General features: G+C 35.7%; 1 protein-coding gene across 2 annotated transcripts in view; it reads left to right on the forward strand.

Moving 5' to 3' along the window:
- Positions 1-24,250, forward strand: part of LOC103695975 (tryptophan--tRNA ligase, cytoplasmic) — a 38,426-nt gene that overhangs the window by 9,618 nt on the left and 4,558 nt on the right. For both annotated transcript variants that reach the window (XR_015971174.1, XM_008777436.4), the window contains exons 4-8: positions 2,482-2,533; positions 2,635-2,700; positions 2,882-2,968; positions 20,100-20,192; positions 23,058-23,138. Coding sequence is in view for 1 of the 2 variants with exons in the window: in XM_008777436.4 (XP_008775658.2) it covers positions 2,482-2,533; positions 2,635-2,700; positions 2,882-2,968; positions 20,100-20,192; positions 23,058-23,138 (379 nt within the window). In the remaining variant the exon portion in view is untranslated. The remainder of the gene's footprint in view (positions 1-2,481; positions 2,534-2,634; positions 2,701-2,881; positions 2,969-20,099; positions 20,193-23,057; positions 23,139-24,250) is intronic.

A 24,250-nucleotide genomic window follows, 5' to 3' on the forward strand; every position in this document is an offset into this window, starting at 1 on the left:
TCCGTAGTTTTCACGGCTTTGCCACATTTTACCGTCGCTTGATAAAGGGGTTTAGTACACTTATATCACCCATCACGGATTGCCTTAAAAGGGGTGACTTTCAGTGGACACGCGCTGTTGCTAAAGCATTTAGTGAAATTAAGAAAAGAATGACGGAAGCGCCAATTATGCGACTCCCTGATTTTAACAAAGTTTTTGAGGTGAAGTGTGATGCATCTGGCTTAGGTATAGGTGGGGGTGCTTAGTCAAGAACATCATCTTGTAGCCTATTTTAGTAAAAAGCTGAATGAGGCTAGACAGAGATATTCCACCTATGACATAGAATTTTATGCAATAGTCTAGGCCCTACGATATTGGCGACATTATCTCCTTCCAAATAAATTTGTTCTCTATTCTAACCATGAAGCACTTTCGTTTTCTTAATTCTCAGAAAAAGCTTAATAATCGCCATGCTCAGTGGGTTCAATTTCTCCAAGACTACAGTTTTGTTCTAAAGCATATGTCAGGTGCAGCGAACAAAGCTGCTAATGCGCTAAGTCAACGAGTAACTCTGTTGTTCGCTATCTGTTTCTATCACAGGTTTTGACAGACTTCAGAACGATTACTTGTCTTGTCCTGATTTTGGACAACTTTATAATGCCCTTGCTGATGGACAAGGACCTTTGATTAATGGTTTTTATCTTCAAGATGGTTACTTATTCAAAGCTTCCAAGCTTTGTGTCCCGCAGACTTCCGTAAGAGATTTTTTGATATGGGAAGTGCATGCCGGTGGTCTCTCTGGACATTTTGGGCGTGATAAGACCATAGAAGAGGTTGAACGTCATTTTTTTTGGCCAAGTCCGAAACAGGATGTTGCTAAAATTGTGGGCTAGTGTCGAACGTGTCAACTAACTCAGCACAAAAAAACAAAATACTGGCCTATACACCCGTTACCTGTACCAGATCGTCCTTGGCTTGACCTTAGTATAGATTTCGTGCTCTGCCTCCCTCATACCTTTAGGAAACATGATTCCATTTTTGTGGTTGTGGATCGTTTTTCTAAAATGGCCTACTTCCTTGTTCCAAAAGTTCTGATGCCTTTCGAGTAGCCAAAATTTTCTTTGATGAGATTGTTAAATTATATAGTTTACCAAAAACTATTGTGTCTGATAGGGATGTCCGCTTCATGAGCTATTTTTGGAAAATCTTATAGCATATGGTTGGCACCAAACTTAAATTTTCTATTGCTTATCATCCTCAAACAGATGGACAAACTGAAGTAGTCAACCGAAGTCTAGGTAACCTTTTGAGAAGTCTAGTAGGTGAAAACAATCGTAATTGGGATTCCATCCTTCTTGTCGCCCAACTTGCATATAATACGTCGGTTAATAGATCTATCGGGATGAGTCCATTTGAGGTAGTCCATGGTTATAAAGTTAGAAGATCTCCTACCTATGTCACCATATATTAGAATTTCTGAGTCTGCACATGCATTTGCATAACACATTCATACTTTGCATCAGAAAATTAGCAAGCGCATTCATATGAGTAATGCTCAATATAAGCTACAAGCTGATTTTCATAAGCGGGATAAGCAATTTCAAACTGAGGATTATGTTATGATACGTATTAGGCCTGAGCGGTTTCCATCTGGAACCGTCAAGAAACTGCAGGCTCGTAGTGCTGGGCCATTTCGCATATTGCAACGGGTTGGCACTAATGCCTATGTCATTGATCTTTCCTCTGATTTTGGTATTAGCTCCACTTTTAATATTGAAAATTTGGTTGCTTACAAGGGTCCACCATCCATTTCTACTGACCCTTTCACCAAGCCATCCCTTGAGCTTGATGATACAACTATTCCTGATTCCATACCATCTCCGACCCATTTACCCTTACCACCAGCACAAAAAGAATATATTGATGCCATTTTAGATGAGTAGACTGTTTCTACCAGTGATGGGGGTATTCAGCGTTTCTTGGTTCGCTGGAGAGGACGACCGGAGTCCGATTCTACATGGATTACACGAGAGGAGTTCTAGCGCATTGATCCAGATCTTTTGGAGTACTACCAAAGCCATTCATCGAGGTCGACTTCTTCTTAGCCGGGGGGAGTTAGTGTGGACACCAGTACCGGACTAATTGTTTTGCGAGGTCACGGTCGTCACAGGAGGACGGTCCAGCCACTTTCGTTGTGGCTGGATTGATTTATGATATTTTATTTTATGTTGATTGTATTTATTTGCATATTGTCACTTTAGGATCTTTTTCGGATTGTTTTCTTTGCAGGGGCCTATTTGTTATTTTGTGACCCTATATATATGGTTCCACCCTCATGTTTAGGGTTTAATGAACGATGAATGAAAATTAGCCTCCTTTCTTCTTCCTCCTCCTCCTTCCTTCTCTTCTCCTTCCCCCTCTTCTTCTCCTCTTCCTCTCTGACTCTCCTTCCCTACCTCCGTCCTGCATCATAGCCTCCTAATGCTCTTGATTTTATTGCAGTGCCTTTTATGAGAACATGGTCAAGGTTGCAAAATGTGTCACATTTAATAAGGTAAATGTTAAATCTTTTGTGGATATGTTCTCTTATTATAGTAATGTACATAAATCACCACCTGACGTAGCAAAACTTTTTCTTGCATTTGTGCAACTTAGGTTGTGGGAATATTTGGCTTCACACCAGAAGATCATATTGGAAAAATTAGCTTCCCACCTGTTCAGGTTCTGTTAAAATACTGTTAAAATACTTATGAATTTTCAGATATTTTGCTTGATGGTCTACGTGCATAAAGTTTCATATATGTGTGCACCTGACTTGCTCTTTTCTCTAATATATCTGCATTAGCAGTTTAGAAAGAACTGCTTGAGCTTAATATCATACATAAATTTTTTCCTTCTGCAGGCAGTCCCATCATTTCCCAGTTCATTTCCACACCTCTTCCCTGGCAAGGACCAGCTTCGTTGCTTGATACCATGTGCCATTGACCAGGTGCTAATTTCCTATTCTTAAATACTATAGTTTTGAACATAAAGGTGGGTATGCTGGGTAGTAAAGATTTTCACTTACCCACTAAGTAGGTTATTGTTCATCCTGATCACTGATTTGGCACAAGTGAATGACTCAAACATTTAAAATTGAGCTTAGTGCACCCTTTTCTATTCATGTGTTATGTAAGTACATAGAGATTATCAATTGATGGTTTAGTCTGGTTTCTGTCCTACCTTGCATGCGCAAGCGCATGTGCTTATGCATTGGTGGGAGGAAGGGTTGGAGTCTCTGACTTTTATCTATAACTTCATCGAGTTTATTCAAATAACATACATCTTGATGGATTTGCTTCCTCATGTTTGGAAAATATTAACAAGACCCTAATATTATGTTTGGGTTGACACTGTTCACTACAAATTCCAAGTACTCATTTGGGAAAATAATGTCATAATAGCAATAATTATTAGAAGTTCCAACGATTGACATGAAAAGTGGTGCTATTTGTATTACAAAGCATCATGTCAATCAGTGCAGTGTCATTTTATGCAGTATCAAAATGTTGAAGTTCAAAGATATTTCAAATTTCCTGGATTTTAAAGTGACCAATTGTTGCTTTATAGATCAGTAGAATAATGAAAAGTATCGGTTGCTACTGTGATGCAAGAACCTTATTTATCTATAGACTCTACAAACTCTCCATCAACAAATTTCCAAGTTCTTTGATGTTATGAGAAAGCATTGCTGGTTGTGTTTTCTTAGGTTGCCATTATTGGTTTTGGAAGTAGTAGTCAACATACTGGTCTTCTATTGTATTAATTATTTCATGAAAATCTTGGCATAAGTATGGCTGTTATCTATTGAAGAGAGATGGCACATCTAGTTTAGAATTTGGAACTCTTTGCTTGTTCACGAGCATGATAAAGCAACCAAGAGTTGTGAGAAAACTTAGAGACAATGTAAGGACATCAGATTTCAATTTTTGAATCACATTTTGACAAATTGGTTTGTACAAAATGAAGTCATCAAATATGGTTGTATCACATGTATCTCATGGTTGATTATTATAGCTTGATTACTTGACCCACTTTCTGGTTGTTTAGTAACCAATTATGTAGACTCTGAGGATACCTTGTTAATGCATCTTAATTTCGAAAAATTAGAACTACTTAATATATGGAGAATAAATATTCAATTTTGCCTGTCATACTTTACAACTTTTGGTCATCATTGAACCTTAATAAGGTGTTTCAATAGCTTTTAGATGCAAGAAATTTTGGGTTATATTGATTTTTTAATGCTTTGCGATGGACCTGAGAAGTGGTAAACCCATGGTATGTGGTACCACCTTGAACTGCACGGTTTGGGGCGTACTGGACCAAACCACCTGGAAACTAGGTTAGTTCGTCATTAGAAATTGGTTTAGGCATGGAACTGGTGGTTCATACCGATTTGGTGCTGAATCGGCTCCCTCCCTTCTTATAAATGAAGAGAGAGGCCATGAGAAGCTTCCATTGCTTCTCACTCCTCCCTACTTCAAAATCCACCTAATTCCCCCTAATAAATTCTGATTTCATCAATAAAATGCAAGATTCAAGCCATTTTCAAGGTATTCCTGCCCTCCTCTCTGTTTCTTTTTTTTTCCTTTTTTTGGCCGAAAATCGACAAGAAAAATAAAAAATAGAGGTAATGCCAAAATTTTTGATTTTGGTATGATTTCATGATATGTTGTAGATATATGGATGATCTACACAATAATACTAAAATCTTTAATTTTCATTAGATCTATAATTTTAAATTAAAAAATATATTTTTGGATTAAATATTTAAAAAAATATCAGTAAAATTAGAAGCTTGTTTAGGGGCATGCAAACTTCTCCCAATTTAAATTTGGTGTTCATTTATTTAAGTGCCATAAGTCCATATCTGAATAAAATTGAGAAATAAGTAGCCTTTGATGCATGTTCACAGGTTGAGAAACTATATATGTAGCATCCATGATAGGGTTCTATATGCATTTAAGCTCAAATTTATTTTTTAAAATTTTTATATTTAAAATTATTTGTTAATTTTATAAAATTTTAAAAATATATAATTAATATAAAAAATAAAAAATTAGTACTATGTTCTAATTCATAAGTATTTTCTGAAGTAGAAAATACTTTTTCTGAATTTCTGATATTTAAAATTATTTTTAGTTTAATTTTTTTAAAAAATATATAATTAATACAAAAATATAAAAAATTAGTACTATATATTAGATAATTTAGAAGTTTTTTATGAAGTAAAAAATATATTTTTTCATCATAGTGAAATTTTACTATTTTTAATAATTAATAAACTAATATATGCTTGATAAACCTGCAAGAATGCATACATCGAGGAAAAAGAACCTAGAGTGTGACATTGGTTATGATTTTCAGCAAATACTTTTAGGTTGGCACCATTGGAGGTGCAATTGGTGCACATAGAGTTTAAAGAGGAATAAACAGATTGAAGCAGCATTTAGCTGATAGTTATTTCGACGTATCTATGCATTGAAAATATCCATAAGAGGTCCGACAACTGATGTTGGAAATGTCTATAGGAGGTCCAACAGCTTATGAAGTACTTCACCAATTCGAGAGCAGCGATGTAGAGGGTTGCCCGAATGAAGGTAGAGATGAACTGTTGAGCAACAGAGGCATCTTTATATCACTCCAGAAAATTAAAGGAGGCCTACATTCCAGATGACAAAGAGGCATAGATTCAAGCATCATTTAGGCAAGCCGGAATGATCAGTGATAGCATGATGAGGTGGCCCAACATCCGGATTCTCTTCTAGATGGTCTTCTTGAGCGGCTGCGAGTGCAACTAGTTCACTTTCGCTCATGAGCTATCTGACATAGAGGTGCTTTAATGATCTTGTATAGATTCACTACAATCTGAGGTTGAGGTTTAGTTGCGTTCAGAAGAAAGTTGAGTTGAAGTATATAGATACAATCTATAATGCTTCTATTTAAGATGAGGATGATCTTATGATCAAATGGCTTGTGGGCCAGCAGCAGGAGCTCAATGAGCTAGAATCGCCTCCATGATCAGTCAATTTCATTTTTAACGAGGCTAGGGTGGATGCAGAGAGCAATAGGTAGATCGTAATATTCCATGCGTGCTTCCAGTTGATCAGCCATAGTTACAGGAGTCAGTTGGAAGCCGATCATTATATGAATCCATGTTCGAGATATCCTTCTAGAGATATGACAGAGAGTTGCTTAGACGAGGTCATTATACTATTTGGTCGACTCAGTCAAGAGGGTGACATTCATCCTTTCAGCATAGCCAGGCAGAAAAGGGCACATAGAAAAAGTAAACAGCTGCTCAATATAGCCAGAAAAAAAAAGAAAAAGCAATTGCAACCCCTCACTCAGACTCAGACCAGGGAGAGCAGCAATGATAGTTCTAATGATCATGGATTTGGTGGCCAAAGAGTGGAGGATATGAGATCACTATTTTTAAGACAGCTGCAAGATGGTATTTGTTGCCCAGTAGATACAACCCAAGAGGGGGGGTGAATTGGGTCTTTCAAAACTTTTATGCTACTTCTAAAACTTTTTGATTAACTATGCTAAGTTGTATAGATGCACAGTGAAAGTTAAACTTAGCAAGGGTTTGATGTATAGACTTCGACTTGATTAAATATGCTTGCAACTAAAGGATGTGCGGATAAGAATTAAGCAAGCAATTTATCTAAGTAAGTAAGTGTGTTAGTTAGACAATAACTAGAGGCATTACAAACACAAAGGACATATAGTGGTTCGGTGCACCCCAGCACCTACATCCACTCCCCAAGACCTCTTGGGAATTTCACTATAATCCTACCGATTACAGCCGGTTGTTTTACAAGCTCACAACCCAACTTGTTGTTTTACGAGCGCACAACGAACTCGGTCGGTTTTCCCAGGCTCACCGACTAGAACCACTCCGATTGTTTTCCCGGGCTCACAATCAAACCCTTACACGTTGGTTTTACCCTCGGCTCACCAACAAACCTAAACCCCGTTGGTTTTCCCTTTGGCTCACCAACAAACCTTACACCGTTGGTTTTCCCTTTGGCTCACCAACAAACCTTTACCCCTTGATTCAATCCCGTGATTGAATCAAGTTACAAGATATTATAACAAAGTTTAAGATAAATCAAAGCTTCTTAAACAAGCAAATATAACACTATAAGCAAATAGAGTAAAGTGAAGTCCTCAAACGAGTTTGGAAGATGAAGGAGCTCGACTTCTTCTTTACTTGACCCTCTTCTGATTTGGCACGAAGTGGAGGATCACTGAGGCAGCACACGGATGGAGAGGAAGCTTTGGGATTCACTTGGATGCTCTTCTTCCCTCTATTTCACTTTGAATGGCCCTTTTGTGCTTTTGGGAGATTTCCCTTGTAATCTGTTTGGAATCTCTTCCCTAAAAGTTCTCTCCCACTTCCATACGTTCTCCCCTAGCTCTCTTCTTGTTTTTATAGCTTTAGATGGCGTGGAAACAAGAATTAGCCGTTAGAGACAAAAATAGAGCCGTTGGACACAGTCTGCACTTCCTGACAATATTACCGTTGGGATTGGAGTCGACTCGCGCGATCAGGAGTCGACTCGCCTGTTGCAGGAGTCGGCTCGTGCTTTACTGGAGACGACTCGGCCACTGTTCCAAATTTGAATTAAAGTGCATGCCTTGACTGGGAGTCGACTCGTCTTAACCTGGAGTCGACTCGCCAACTTCTGGAGCTGACTTGGCAATTTCGGAGTCGGCTCATCCACTGAAGTCCGTGGATCCAATTTTGAATTTTGTCCTCTCGAGTCGACTCGACTGTCCTGGGAGTCGACTCGAATCTCAGAGCCCGAACTCCCGATCCTTTGTCTTTTGGCTTGTCCAGTCTTGGAGTCGACTCGAACTTCCTTGGAGTCGACTCGGCTCTCAGTTTGCGAAACACAGCCTTCTGCCATCTTGGTGTAGCGCTGCCTTGGAGTCGACTCGAGCTGTCTGGGAGTCGACTCGAATCTCAGAGGCAGTAACTTGGTTTTCTGTCTGTTGATGGTCGCGGAGTCTCGGAGTCGACTCGTGCAATGCGGGAGTCGACTCGAATCTCAGACCCGAAAACTGCTCTCTGACTTTTCTGCCTGTGACTCCTAGGAGTCGACTCATACTTCTCCGGAGTCGACTCATACTTCTCCGGAGTCGACTCGAATTCCACTGGAGTCGACTCGAAGACTGTTCTTTTGAATTTTTCTTTTGATTTTACTCCTCCAATTTGAATCCTTTGAACTTTAAACTTGGGCCAATAAATTGTAGCTTTCTTCCAACTTGAGAGCTTTGGAGGCCTTCTTGTGTTCTTCCAACTTGCTATGTTCCTTGCAAAATAAATATCTTTCTCCTTGCAACATAAACATTAGTATCTATACTTCAAGGTTTTGTGATCATCAAAATCAATCTATGAATCAATCTTTGGGTCATCAATCTCCCCCTTTTTGATGATGACAAAACTTGGAGTATATGCAATATAAAAGATATTGTTTTCTAGAAGTAATACATAGCTAAGTTGCATGAAGTAGAAAACATATATATTTGAAACATACTTCATGATACTGCTTTAGATTCAATCAGTTTAACACAATCAATTTAAGCTGATTTGTACTCAATACAAAAAGCATTATAAGCATATACTTAAATATTTCTCCCCCTTTTTGACAACATCAAAAAAAATAGGGAAACATTAAGCACAAATATTTCTTTTCCTTATTGTACTCTGATTGGAATGTTGAATTATTGCAAGAATATGAATCATATAACTCAAGGCAATAATATTGGAATCAGATTAGTGAGCACAGATCAGAGCCAATTAAGATAATTTCAGAGCAGAACACATTGAATGTGATTTCAAGAAGTTTTCTAATTTGATACCACAGATAGTTTTCTAATCAAGTGTGGGTGGAATCTTCCTTAGGTTAATTCAAGAAGTGGAAATCTAACCTCTCTTCAATAATAAGTGTGAAAGCTTGTTCATTTAAGATCTTGTGCCCAATCTATTAAGTATTTTATCAACATGAGAGCAATTTAACTAATTTTCTGAGTATAAGAGCAATATATTAAGTATGATTGCAAAGTGCTTTTATGGTGTAAAAATATTGTGGCATAAATACCAAAATATGAATTCATGCAATTTATAATATATCTTAGAGTATACATACAGTTCAAGGCTTTGAAGGTTCTTTTAAAGCTCTTTTAAAGACTTTATTCTTTTATTCCAAAAAAAAATTTGATACATAAAAATATGAATTGGCACACAATTTAAGTTTTAAAGATCAAGTCAATTAGGACTCATTAGTGAATATCAAAATAGATTTTCTAAAAGATACTCAAGAAAATTTTACACGTTATTCTCCCCCTTTTTCATTAAGTTAGAGGCTCTTTAAGCTCAACTTGCAATTTGGTTCATGATTTATGCATAAGATATACTAACCAAATACCACGCCTCAAGGTGTATCATAAAGATTTTCAGATTAAATTTCAGATGATACATATTGGAGAGTATTAGGATCATTTTTCATTTTGTATTCTTCCTCTCTCCTTTAGTTATAGATATACGTGATTAAGTTCCGTGAGACCTCTCCTTCTGAAATTTTCTTTCTCCCCCTCTATTGATCATTCCATTTAAGAGTTTAGAATTTGAAAATAATGTTCAATAAAATTGTCAATCTCAAAACTATATTTTCTATAAGTTTCAGCTTATTTTCACAAGACTCAAGGTTTGAGATAAGACAACCTTTATAGAACTCATCTCAAGGTAATTAAAGCGTGTCTTGTAATATAAGGAGGTTCATCAAAATCAATCCATAAAATTTAAGGTATACATCAAATTGAAGTAACTTTAGGATAAGATACTGAATATCTAAAGCTCCCCCTCAAAAGATGCATACTTCTTTAATCATTCTTTTCTTTTGTTGAATTTCAGATTTTAATGACAAACGTGAATAGAACTGAAATTCTATGATATCGAGAATGGAGAGTGATCAAGAATTATTCAAAATTTATAGCAATCATCCTTTTTAATCTATCAAGAACAAGTTATGCTTCCTCTTAATCTTTGAGAAAATGTACTGAAATATTAATCAGAAAATGATTCATTTGACGCTCAGTTTCTTTCAACAGCATTTACATTTTCTTTCTTTTAGAGTCATTTGAGTGAGGTGAAATATTTCTAGCTTTTAGATCATTCACTCTATATATATTCTGATGGAAATCTTTAAGAATGTAGGAGAGAAAAACATATAGATGATCATTGAGGTATATATATTTATAGAACTCAATTTCTTAATGATAGTTTTTCAGCGATGTATACATGAATCACAATAAATCTTTTTAATATCAAAATAAAATCATATATTTAGAAATTTTTGTTTGCAATCAAGATCATCGAAAGACACATCATTTGAACCAATATTAGTATACTTTGAAGATAAGAAATGATATGTTTCGGATGCGTATCGGAGCAATCACCAAAGGCATCAAAATTAATTCTGTTTTTCTTAAAGTAAGACTTTATTTTAAAATTACATTTAGTTTAAGCTTTTATACAAAATCAGATTCTGAATTACATAGGATTTTCAATAAAAGCTTTCTAAGTCATAATATGAGATATGTATCTTTCACAATGTAGCTCATCTTAAATTGTTACGATTGAAAAATACATATTTCAATAACATTAAAGCACTTTCAGAATCTTTGTGTTTAATTTTGAGTTTCGATACACAATAAAGGATATTTTAACAAGTATTAGGACATTATGTATCAAAGTTAGGCAAGTAGAAAGATAGATCAATATCAATTTATTTTTCCTAAATAGAGATGTTCTTCTCTTCTCCTTTCTACAATTTTATTTAGCTTTCAGATTTTAACAATGATTGTGAATGACAAATCTGAAATTTCTTTTCAATAAAACTAAACAAAAGATGTTATGTAGCAATTCAAACATTCAATCAAATTGTCCAAGTATGAAACATTACAAAATATTGAGAATCCATAAATCAAGACATTATACCATATGCAAAATATACCATGTGTTAAGTCATGCATTAAAATACTAAGTACAAGAATGTCAAGGATCAAAATCAATTCTTTTCAAATAAACTCCCCCTATTTAAATATAATCTTGCAATGATTTCATCCTTAAAGTGTGTTTTCAAGTGATTAAAAATTTGACTTAATTCTACTTTCATTTACTTTGTTTTTCATTTATAACTTTCTTATGCTCTATACTCTATTTGCTCCCTATCCGGTGGAGTTGGGAAGGGGCACGAGGTACTACCACTAGCCTCCCTCTTGTGCCGTCCCTAATATGCCCTACACCGAATAGTTGGGTCAAATAGTGCCGGGTACTACCACTAGCCTCCCCATTGGCACCATCCCTATGATGAGCAATATAGAAAGGTTAAAATGTTCACTCCAAACTCTCCCTGTTTGAGTGTAATTAATTATGGATTTTATCCCTTCCAAAAGAATGCTCACACAAGTCTCACAAATGTGTCGAATATATTAAGTTTGTTTTGCTTTTCCTTAAGGTTGAAGTGTTTGCCTCTACTTGGATTTTACTTCTCTTGAATAATATCCATTTTCTTTTCTTTATCTCTCTCTCTTTTTGTTATTCTCAAGTAATTTTCATGAGAGAGCAGAATAGAGAATTAATCTTACGTATCATATATATGTATATCATGCAAACAATATTTTCATTATGCTCAAGGTTTCATAACTTCTCACAAGTTATTTTACATCAACATTTTAAGCATATACTTGTGTATTTCATGGTTATGACATAGGCAAAGATATATTTTAGTTTGGGCAAACCATGAAATAATTTCTAAAAGTATAAGTCAGTCAATACACATATAGACATGATATCAAAAATTAATAATTAAAGAATTTAATCATGCCATAATAAGATTTAAGTTACTGACTTTGCTCAACTAATTTGTGAGAAAGGTATCTAAATTACCTATTCATTATATGTTCTTCAAGCCAAACTAGATTTCTTATGTGTGAACTTTTGGCTGAAGAAGATCCTCTCTCTTGTTTGCATGTAAATGTTTAGTGTATCTTTCATGAAGATATCCTTCAAGTTGAAATCTCTCATTTTTCTTTCTTGAAGGAAGGTCATTAGTTTCTTTAAGATACAAAGCATTCATCCAATATATATATATTTTTTAATTAGATGACTCAATATGAGATATGACAATAGTTGCATGTTGAGTCACTTTATTCAAGAGATTGCCTAAATATAAGCAAGCACATATCACTTGAACTAAAGAGATAGATTCATTAACCAAGATAGTTCAAGGACAAGCATGTGAGGCAATAGACAGATTTATCAAGGTCAAATCAATTTAGTTTAGATTCTATTTGCTTAAGATAATTATCAATAAGATGTGTTAACTAAGTTTTAATCAACTTATCTTAAACGTTTGTTTCTATCAAAATTCAGATTATGACGTATTTGTTATCAATAAAATATGATTAATTAAAGTTAGATTGAAGTCTTGCACAAGGTCACATAATGAGCATACAATCTGGTCTACTAGCTGTATGATAAAATAATTATTCTATCATGCTTCAATACAGCTTTAAACAATAGATCTACTTTGCTCATCCTTTACAATTTCTACAAGATGGGGTCATAGATATACCTTCTTCACGCCAATCTTCTATAAGAGTTTTCTTATGGACTAACGTTGGTCAATGAAGATCCCCTTTCTTGTTTGTCTTAATTTGGAGTTTGAGAGAAGATGTTAATTCATTCATCATATTTCAAACTCACTTTGCAATATAACTCTTCATTAGTAGAACCAAAAATGATGTCATCAATGTGTGCTATGAGCAAGCAAGATATCATAGATTCTTCTTTTTGATGCATAGATTTATCACTATTACTTTCTATCAACAAGGTTACCTAAGCTTTTATATATCAAGCTTTTGATGCTTGTTTTAAATCACATATTGCTTTATCATATATGTAATGTGTAATTTTTAAATATGGTGGTTATTTAACATAGATATACTTTTTAATGAAATAACCACATAGGAGTGAATTCTACACATTCATTTGACAGAATATAAAGCTCATGAGTCAAGCAAATGATAGTGGTGATCTTTACTTTTAATCATGCAAGAATCAAGATCTATTTCATCTTTTCTTGATTCAGTCTTTTAGTAGTTATCAATTTTTCTTCATTAAGTGCATTTCTGAAAAACTCAATTTTGTTATAATTATTAACAAGTTTTCAGATTGTTATATGTAAAAGATTAACCATATATAATTTGATCTTAGTATCTTGACAGTAAATCATTAGTCTCATAGAGAATAAGACGACTTGATATTTTTGCAACTAAAATCTTTTCATTGAATATTCTATATACATTGCTTGATGAATGATATCCAAGGATAGACATATCTCTATCAGATTTGGCATTATTTTTCATAAGAACATATCAAGCATAACATGTACGACTGAAAAATATGAAAGATATGCAATGGTTCATTTTCCATTTTTCAGAAGATCAAAAGGAGTTTTCATCAAAAATAGATCTAATAGAAATCATATGTATGACAAGCAGTGATGATAGCTTTTTAAAAATCATTTAAGTAGATGACTATCATACACAGTTGTCTTTTTCATTTCTTCAAGAATTCTATTACCCCTATTTTACTTAAGATGTCCTTGGTGCTGAAATAGTTAATTTCTGCATAAACTTTATCAGGATTTTGGTTTTCAACACTGTGCCATGATACTCTTTATCTTCACAGTTAGGAAACCTTTATCATTTGAAACACTTTTACAAGATTCAGCAAATACAGAAAATATTTTCAAGTTTATTTTCCAAGGACAAATCCAATGTAAGCTTTTGAAAACTTAGAGATGGAAACAACATCTTTAGATTTAGAAATGATTTTTGGTTGTTTCCTTAGTTAGCATGCATAGCAAAACTTTGACCTTTAAGAAGATAATTTAAGTAAGCCAATGGCAAGGTCTTTTGAGATTAAGTATATACTAGCATGAGTTGATTTTGTATGCTAAAGATGGTTTCTTTAATCTTGGTATTCATAGTGCATATATTTAAAAACATACCAAGTACACATTATCATATCTATGATCAATAAACAATAATGCCATGGATAAAAACTCTCAATCAAGCATATAGAGAATTCATAGAATTATTCTTAATAAATTAATCATTTTGCAACTTATCCAATAGTGAGTAAAGTACACTATGAAGTGATTTGATCATATTTCCAAAAGTATTTTCTATATCACAAAATTGATCACTATTAGCAATTCATATCAAATACTAAGCAAAAATAATGATGAGATGCAAGGATTACTGATTTTTGTTAATAACTTTTCATAAGTATATTTTAAGTTTCTTTTGTTCCATGGGTATCTTGGTACACCTATGTGTACATCCTCATTTTCTCATTTTGGGTACCCAAGCTTGCTTGAGTCCTTGAGAGTTAGGACATATGGTTCCTTTTGGAACCCATATCTGTTTAATAGTAATAACTTTACCATTTGATTTAATTATACTAGAACGATAGGTAAAGTTGTTATTCCCATCCTTTTCATTTTTGAAATAACTTATCTTATTTAATGGTTTGCTTGATGAATTGATAACCTTTTTCTCTAGAGATTTATTGTTAAGTAAAGGAATCAAGCCAAGTTTTGATTTATCACAAGCAACATATTGGCTTTCAAACATCATTTTTAATCGTTCTGAACTTACGGTGAATTTGTTAATAAAAGATTTTAATTGATTAATTTCTTTACTTAAGTTTTGATTTTCTTTAATTAAGCTATGATTTTTCTGAATCAATTCTTCTGAAAATGACCTTAAACTTTTATTTTCAGAATTTAGTTTGTCTTGTATTTCAGTAATAGAATTTCTTTCTTTTGAAATTTCCAAATTTAGCTTTTTAAGATTTTTATTTTTCCTAGCTAATTTTCTACATTCACTATACAAATCATGAAAAGCATTTAAAAGTTCATCATAAGAATATTTTTCATGAAAGTCATTTGGTGTAAGATTAGATTCAGATTCTACTTTATCTTCTTGTACCATAAGACATAAGTTAGTTATCTCTTGTAGTTCATTGTTGCTCCTAACTTTCAATTCCTTGTCTGACTTTCTCTTGGTCAAGGCTTTCTTGCGCTTTACCTCTTTCTTCCTTTCTTCTTGCTTCCTCTTCTTCTTTGTCTTTAGGAAGCTGATTTGCCTCGGAGTCGACTCGGACCTTATTGGAGTCGACTCGACTAACTTGGGAGTCGACTCTGAGCTTCTTGGAGTCGACTCGACTGAGGGAGATTCATCACCCTTTTCTGCAGTCTCATTGTTAGTATATAATTGAAGCATATGAGAGCTAATCTGAGATTTATCATAAATATTTTCTAAAGTATCCCAGATCTCCTTAGCAGATAAGCATGCAGAAATTTCATTAAACTTTGTTTCTTGAATAGCACAATATAATATGTTCATAGCATTAGCATTTAATTGTGCTAAGTCCTTCTCATTAATATGAGAGAGTGTGTGAAGGTCATTTATTATGATTTTCCATAGATAATAGTTTTGTGATTGAATGAAAATGCGCATGCGTATTTTCCAATGTGGGTAGTTTATACCATTAAACAGTGGAGGTGTATCAATTGATTGTCCTTCTCCTAGAAAACTATCTATTTGAGTTGTCATGATCTTTGGCTCTAGTCGGTTAAGACTACAAATAATATTTGAGCACCTGCTCTGATACCACTTGTTGCCCAGTAGATACAACCCAAGAGGGGGGGTGAATTGGGTCTTTCAAAACTTTTATGCTACTTCTAAAACTTTTTGATTAACTATGCTAAGTTGTATAGATGCACAGTGAAAGTTAAACTTAGCAAGGGTTTGATGTATAGACTTCGACTTGATTAAATATGCTTGCAACTAAAGGATGTGCGGATAAGAATTAAGCAAGCAATTTATCTAAGTAAGTAAGTGTGTTAGTTAGACAATAACTAGAGGCATTACAAACACAAAGGACATATAGTGGTTCGGTGCACCCCAGCACCTACATCCACTCCCCAAGACCTCTTGGGAATTTCACTATAATCCTACCGATTACAGCCGGTTGTTTTACAAGCTCACAACCCAACTTGTTGTTTTACGAGCGCACAACGAACTCGGTCGGTTTTCCCAGGCTCACCGACTAGAACCACTCCGATTGTTTTCCCGGGCTCACAATCAAACCCTTACACGTTGGTTTTACCCTCGGCTCACCAACAAACCTAAACCCCGTTGGTTTTCCCTTTGGCTCACCAACAAACCTTACACCGTTGGTTTTCCCTTTGGCTCACCAACAAACCTTTACCCCTTGATTCAATCCCGTGATTGAATCAAGTTACAAGATATTATAACAAAGTTTAAGATAAATCAAAGCTTCTTAAACAAGCAAATATAACACTATAAGCAAATAGAGTAAAGTGAAGTCCTCAAACGAGTTTGGAAGATGAAGGAGCTCGACTTCTTCTTTACTTGACCCTCTTCTGATTTGGCACGAAGTGGAGGATCACTGAGGCAGCACACGGATGGAGAGGAAGCTTTGGGATTCACTTGGATGCTCTTCTTCCCTCTATTTCACTTTGAATGGCCCTTTTGTGCTTTTGGGAGATTTCCCTTGTAATCTGTTTGGAATCTCTTCCCTAAAAGTTCTCTCCCACTTCCATACGTTCTCCCCTAGCTCTCTTCTTGTTTTTATAGCTTTAGATGGCGTGGAAACAAGAATTAGCCGTTAGAGACAAAAATAGAGCCGTTGGACACAGTCTGCACTTCCTGACAATATTACCGTTGGGATTGGAGTCGACTCGCGCGATCAGGAGTCGACTCGCCTGTTGCAGGAGTCGGCTCGTGCTTTACTGGAGACGACTCGGCCACTGTTCCAAATTTGAATTAAAGTGCATGCCTTGACTGGGAGTCGACTCGTCTTAACCTGGAGTCGACTCGCCAACTTCTGGAGCTGACTTGGCAATTTCGGAGTCGGCTCATCCACTGAAGTCCGTGGATCCAATTTTGAATTTTGTCCTCTCGAGTCGACTCGACTGTCCTGGGAGTCGACTCGAATCTCAGAGCCCGAACTCCCGATCCTTTGTCTTTTGGCTTGTCCAGTCTTGGAGTCGACTCGAACTTCCTTGGAGTCGACTCGGCTCTCAGTTTGCGAAACACAGCCTTCTGCCATCTTGGTGTAGCGCTGCCTTGGAGTCGACTCGAGCTGTCTGGGAGTCGACTCGAATCTCAGAGGCAGTAACTTGGTTTTCTGTCTGTTGATGGTCGCGGAGTCTCGGAGTCGACTCGTGCAATGCGGGAGTCGACTCGAATCTCAGACCCGAAAACTGCTCTCTGACTTTTCTGCCTGTGACTCCTAGGAGTCGACTCATACTTCTCCGGAGTCGACTCATACTTCTCCGGAGTCGACTCGAATTCCACTGGAGTCGACTCGAAGACTGTTCTTTTGAATTTTTCTTTTGATTTTACTCCTCCAATTTGAATCCTTTGAACTTTAAACTTGGGCCAATAAATTGTAGCTTTCTTCCAACTTGAGAGCTTTGGAGGCCTTCTTGTGTTCTTCCAACTTGCTATGTTCCTTGCAAAATAAATATCTTTCTCCTTGCAACATAAACATTAGTATCTATACTTCAAGGTTTTGTGATCATCAAAATCAATCTATGAATCAATCTTTGGGTCATCAGTATTTGATTCAACGATGTGTTTCAGTTTATACATACCATACAGGATAGAGACCACAGTGCACGAGCTGGTAAAGCATGCGAGGATATGATTGTTGCGAGAGATGAATTTCTCGAGGTCGTTTAGAAGGATACGATGCAACTGCAGATGACCTTGCATATGGAGTAGAATTCATGGACGTATCAGATTTTGAGTCATATGCTGAATTATATTACTTGCAGCTATAGACAGCCTATGATCTATACAGATATGGATATGGTGTGTCTGAGGCATTGTCTTCCAGTAGCTACTATCCTAAGCAACTCGAAGCACCTTAAGGATCGGATTTTGCTATCAGTATATTCGGATGGGCCCCTCCACAGCCGTATTATCAGTCAGAGGACACGTAGAGATAGAGCTTCAATGAGAGATCCGAGATTAGTTATAACCTATAGTGCTTACTTTATAAGATGAGCGTACATGACTACAACGCCACATGGTTAGAGGGATAGATTGATGTGTCATCTGATTATACTAATAATTTCGATATCTATGAGAGACATCGCCATTCGATGAGAATTTAGATGTTGATATGGATGTTGTACTTTAAATACATATAATTAATTGTATCATTATAGGTTTTGTATTTTACTAATTGATTTTAGAATATTTCATATTGCTTCTTCTGGCATGTGAAGTTAGGATTGCTGAGTTAGGATTGCTGACTTTTTTCTTTACATTTTGATTTCGACCTAATGCTCTAATTTCTAAAGATCATCATTATTTTGGTTTTATACTACTATATTTTTTGTCGCCAGTTAACTACTTACTCGAAGATCTATAATCATCTTTAGTTCGGAATCTTGACTCCACTCACGCAAAAGATATAGTTGGGGGTAGCAAATGCAATGACACAGATTTGTGAAATTTTTGCCTCCCCAAGATAGCATTATTTCATAGCAATACCATAGTAAAATCACTCCAACACGTCAAAAAGTATCATTTAAGATGCACCGGATGATAAAAATATCAAAAAGACATCAAGAAAGATCAAATTAACTTAAAATATTCAAAAAAAATTAATTACTTTTCATTAAATCTTAAATTTTTTTGAAAAAATAAAAAAAATGGCGTACTGGTATTGTGCCGAACTGGTAGTCGATCGGTATAGGGCACGGTACCGGTTCAGCTTACTTTGGGTGAAATTCTATTCAACTCACCATTTAGGACCTCCATTTGGTCCTGAAAAGTTCAGGTCGCTGTTGTAGGAACTATAAAATGCTCCATCAGTTCGCCCATCGTATATTTATAATTTGGCTTGTGAGGTGGTTTGTTAATGCTCCATGGTCCAACCGGTTTGCACTTTTTCAAAGCATTTTTTGATTTGTTAATTGAAATCATCAGTCACTTTCAGCCTTCTTCAATCAAATTCATCTGTATATTGATTCTTGCATTAATGCTGTTTATTAGTATTTCCACTGATTGGTACTAGCTTCTAATCTTTCTTCTGGCTCTAAAGTTGGGTCTGTCTAACAACACATTTTAGAGATCATCGGCAGCTGGCAAATCCTAGCATACACGCAATGCAATTCAATTTATTTTGCAACTATTTTTATTATTCACAGAGAGAGCATATGTAATATTAGTTAGATTCCTGCTTTGTTGGTCATCACTTATTAATAAGCTTTCGCTTTTCTATCTACAATAACCAGTCACATTGCAGTTGTCTGACATATGAGGCTGTTCAGTTCTTCGGCAAATTCTACTTTGTTCACTGTGTCTGAGAGGGGGTGATGTGTGTTTTTTGGTGTCAATATGGAACTCACTACATGCACCTGTGTATCTAAGGATATGCGAGCATAGTCTTATTGTTGGTATTTGCATACTTTTGTTTGTATATAATGGCTATTATCGCCACTAAGAAATTATTGTTTACCTTATAATGTTATTGATGATACAAATAACGAGGTATTCTTTTAGTCACTATAATCTCATGAAATTTCTGTCAAAGATCTTTGAAAATTAGAGATGAATTTTTTATAATAAGCAAATAGATGAATTGTTTATTCACTTCAGATTGTATTATATAAGAGGTTGATATGATGTCTTATGCTCTTTTTTCGTTCTTTTTCATGTGTCTTGTTTTGCCTATCCTAGTAGGTGATCAATAAGTTCCTTTCTTTGCTTTCTGGTTATTTGATTTTACTTGTACTTTTACCTGATCTTTAATTATTTTCTTGCTCCATAATCCTTTTTTCCTTAAAATGTTATATTTCACGACCATTTCCCTGGTATACTATGATATAATATATATAACTGTTTCTGATCAGTATCCCAACCCCACTTTGTTTCTCCCTTCATTCCAGGATCCTTATTTCAGAATGACACGAGATGTTGCTCCCAGGATAGGATACCAAAAACCGGCTTTAATTGAATCGTCATTCTTCCCTGCTCTTCAGGTACTTAAGTGAAATGCATTTACAATTGGATTTGCACAAAAGTTACATGCTGTACTATCGTAGTCTTTAATAGAAAGGTAAATTCATGTTTGGTTTTTCTCTCTATCTGAAACTGTATGTTTTGTTCAATTCAGAAAAAAGATTAGCACCCACTGTCATCTGTCAAATGTTATGGATGTATTGTAGTTGCAAAATAATGCTCTTATTGTCCAACTACCCTAGCGTAAACCAAGACAGTTTTAGGTTTGCAAGCTGATGAGGGATAACAGTAAGGATAAAGAAAGAGAACTCAGAATCCATCATTGAGAAGCGACATCTGGATTGCACCAAATAATCTTTCATGAAATCCATCAGCTATAAATAGCACTGGTTCCCTGACCAAAGATTTAACTGTATAACACATTTTCTTCTTTATTTTTGAACATCATGTAGATATACTTTCATGGCTTACCAAGTTAAATCAATATGTACAATTTCTATTTTGTTTCAGTCATAACCCTAGTAGGCTTGGATGGACTCCTAAAACAAAGAGGATAGCACTCTCTCTTCCAGTTGAAACAAGTAGGCCCTATCATTTCATCATTCTATATTTCCACTATTTTTTGCAGTAATTTAATTTTCCTTTCATTGATTGAGCCTTGTGTCGGCACAATAAACTATCATTGTTTTGACTATGTATTTCTCTTCGTTAGAAGTCCAGTTGGTGCAATTCTAAGTCTTTTCCCCCAAGCTTTTTCATATGGCATTTGCACGCCCAGACTATCTTCAAATTGCTCCAAAATTCTTGTCATGCTCAGTCTTTCAAATTATCCATAAAAATTGCTGCTGGTTAAAGTTCACCAAGATGACAATGTAAACAACTAGAGAGTGTGATATATTACTGCTTCCAGGTTTTAATTCATGTCATTTCTTTTTTTTTTTCCGAAGCAAGAAGTGCATGTCTGTGTTAAGGGTCAACATTTTTTTCAGGAGCATTATTGATGCATGGATGACACCTGAATTTAGGAAGAAGGAACATATTATATGTATGCACAGAGTCTGAAAGGTTGAATGGATGCATATATTTACATACAAGTTTTGTCCATAATCATTGAAAATGGTGCCATATTTTGGTTAAGATTTTTGACAATAGTCAAGTGAGGATTTGACTGTACATCTGCTTATCTTCTTTTTCAAAGATTCAATGCTTATATCCTTCTTATTAGATACGAAAAACTACAATGATCCTTCACATCTATGAGCTTTGTGATGATAATTGGCCTTTTTTTGGTCTCTTTTTGTTCCTTTTTTTATATACTCCACCTTATAATTCACTAGGCCTCTAGTTTTTCTCTCTTTTTTTCAGTAATATCTAAAAGGGTTGCCTTTAGTTCCAGAGTGATGGTCAGGAAAAGATGTGATCAGGACTATGGACATGAAGTGTGATGATGAGGTAGCAGGTAGCAGGTAACACTTTGAGATATTCACACGGTGGGAAGAAAGAAGTTGCTCTGCTGCTTTTGGTGGAAATTGATGACTTCAAAGGAAAGATAGTTGGTTATGGTGATTCAGATTGAGGAGGGATGTGTAAACTGATAAAATTTGGAAGTAGGTGGGAGTTTCTAAGGAGATTTCTGTCATGAAGAGAAGGAATTAGGGGAGGATGCTGGTGGTCTAATCTCTAAAAGATTTAGAGAACAGGAATATGAAAGTGCAGAGGTTATTCTAAATTAGAGTGGTGGTGATATCATTAACATGTAAGGCTTGTTTTGAGGTGGTAATGAGACAGTGGAGACTAGATTGGGAGTGTATGCTAGTGCCCGCCATGGCTGCCCCATCAAGGTATAATTTTCTGTCCTAGCACATCTGCTGAACCTTTCATTGTATATTGGTCTATAATTAAGAAGTTCTTTACCCTTATTAGTAGGTGAAATAACAGTATCAAGTTCCTTGGCGAAAATGAGAGCGAAGTAGAATAAGTTTTTCTGCGTATATTCCTTCATAATTCTATCTCGCCTTCCGAAAATCTTCTTGTTGGTTGGGCAAGTGTTATATCATGTGAAACCTTTTCCCTAGCAGCATTAGAACTAAATGAGCACTCGAAATTTATCATAATGATACTCCCCACCCCACCCCCACCCACATATTGCTTGCATAAAAATTGAAATGGGGCTACAAATAAACTGGTTAAGTTTGCATTGACAAGGAAATGCATTTGTTGCTATAAAGTGGTGAGAATAACTTTCATGTTTCGTCTTACTGCTTATCATCTCATGGGCAAGTAGCTTGTTCCATTTTTTTACTTGTCGGACGGATATTAAATCTCTTGGTTATCAATGTTAAAAATATAATTTTACAACTTAAAATATGTGAATATCATTTCAGATCTAAACAAAACATTAAAATGGCACATCAGGGGATGAAGTTCTTGGATTCATGACAAATTTGCAAGATAGATGCTTAACATGATACTATAGCAAGATGTATGCTTTGATGTGCCACTTCTCTTACTAATATTCCACGTGCATTACATGCTGAACCAGGTAAGCAATATACCAGGACAACTGGTAACCAGTTTTTTGTGGCACTCAATGACATCTGCCTTTATCAGCTCACATGGAGTGGATTGTGGAACTAGGGAGTGAGATCTATGATAACTTTTTCCGCATGTTCATCTAAACATAAAAATACTAGGTATATAAGCACATGAAAATCATTATGCATGTTGAATGAGACTATGCTGTTTGCAATCCACTCACCATCTATCGACCTCTGTGATTTTCTTGTAGAAGAGTTTACTGATTTGAGTGAGTGCCATTTAGATGTATGGTTTCCAATGAACCAGCCACTCATGCCTATTCATTTTCTGAACCTCAATATGAACAGGGGGAGACAGGAAAGATGTCAGCAAGTGATCCAAATTCTGCAATATATGTGACAGACTCCTCCAAAGACATAAAAAATAAGGTTGGCTTCCTGTATCACATCAGCCATTTTTATGTTTCTCTGTATCTTATGTGTTAATTTTTATTAAAATTAAGAGTTAATTCTTATTGCTAATCCTGAATGTTAACTAGGCATTTTCCTCTAGTTGAAGTTTCACTTTTCTTTGTTCAAGGATTAGGATCAATATTTGTTCTTTGCTATATATTTTTTTGATCATGGCATTTCACATGAGCTCCTACAATTCTGTTATGCTTTATCAGATAATTGGTATCAGTTAAGACTAGGATACTGTTTAGTGTATGAAGAATCCTCATACTAGATATTTGATTAGCAACTAAAATAGACTGTATGACACTAGTGAATTAATTGACTGCCTTTGTGCATTTGAAAATTGATCAAACAGAAACTTAGTCTTGAAGTTTTTCCTATATGACAACTTCAACGTTCAAAAAATATAGTGCAGGAGTTTTCGGTACATTCTACATTTCACTTCTCTCGATTGAGCAGCCTAATTTTTCCTCATAATTATTTTTTCAAGGTTTTGTGTGTGTGTGTGTGTGTGTGTGTATGTAGGTATGTATGCTCATGCATTTTCTTTAAAATATTTCAGTCAATGGCATGCTCGACATTAGAACATAAGGCAGATGCTGACAATGACATGCCAATGTAATCAAGAATTGAGCTGAATCTGTTCATTTTTGTCAATAACATATAATGGTTGCTGCCATGGAATGCCGTACCGGCCGGTACGTACCGGTCCGGTCCTAGACCGGTACCAGAACCACAAGAAAACCGGTATCTCCGGTTTTCTTGTGCGAACCGGCCGGTACGGAGCCCGTACCGGCCTCGTACTGGTGCGAACCGGCTCCGTACCGGCCTCGTACCGGTGCAAACCGGCCGGTTCGCACCGGTACAATTTTTTTTTTTTATTGAACCACAACGCGAGGCGCTGTGGTTTTTGGCTCGCGGTACCGGCCGGTATGTACCGGACCGGACCGGTACTGTACCGGTCCGGCCCGCCACCGGTACGGCGGACCTTGGTTGCTGCAAATCTGCTAAGCTTTTCTACATCCCACATCTCAATTGAGAAAACTGGGTCATGGCTGATTTTTGAGGCTTTAGGTCCTAGCCTT

The sequence above is a fragment of the Phoenix dactylifera genome, chromosome 11 (assembly GCF_051530095.1).
Source record: "Phoenix dactylifera cultivar Ajwa chromosome 11, Ajwa_hap1_PhDact_Kaust_v1.1, whole genome shotgun sequence".
Taxonomy (NCBI): domain Eukaryota; kingdom Viridiplantae; phylum Streptophyta; class Magnoliopsida; order Arecales; family Arecaceae; genus Phoenix; species Phoenix dactylifera.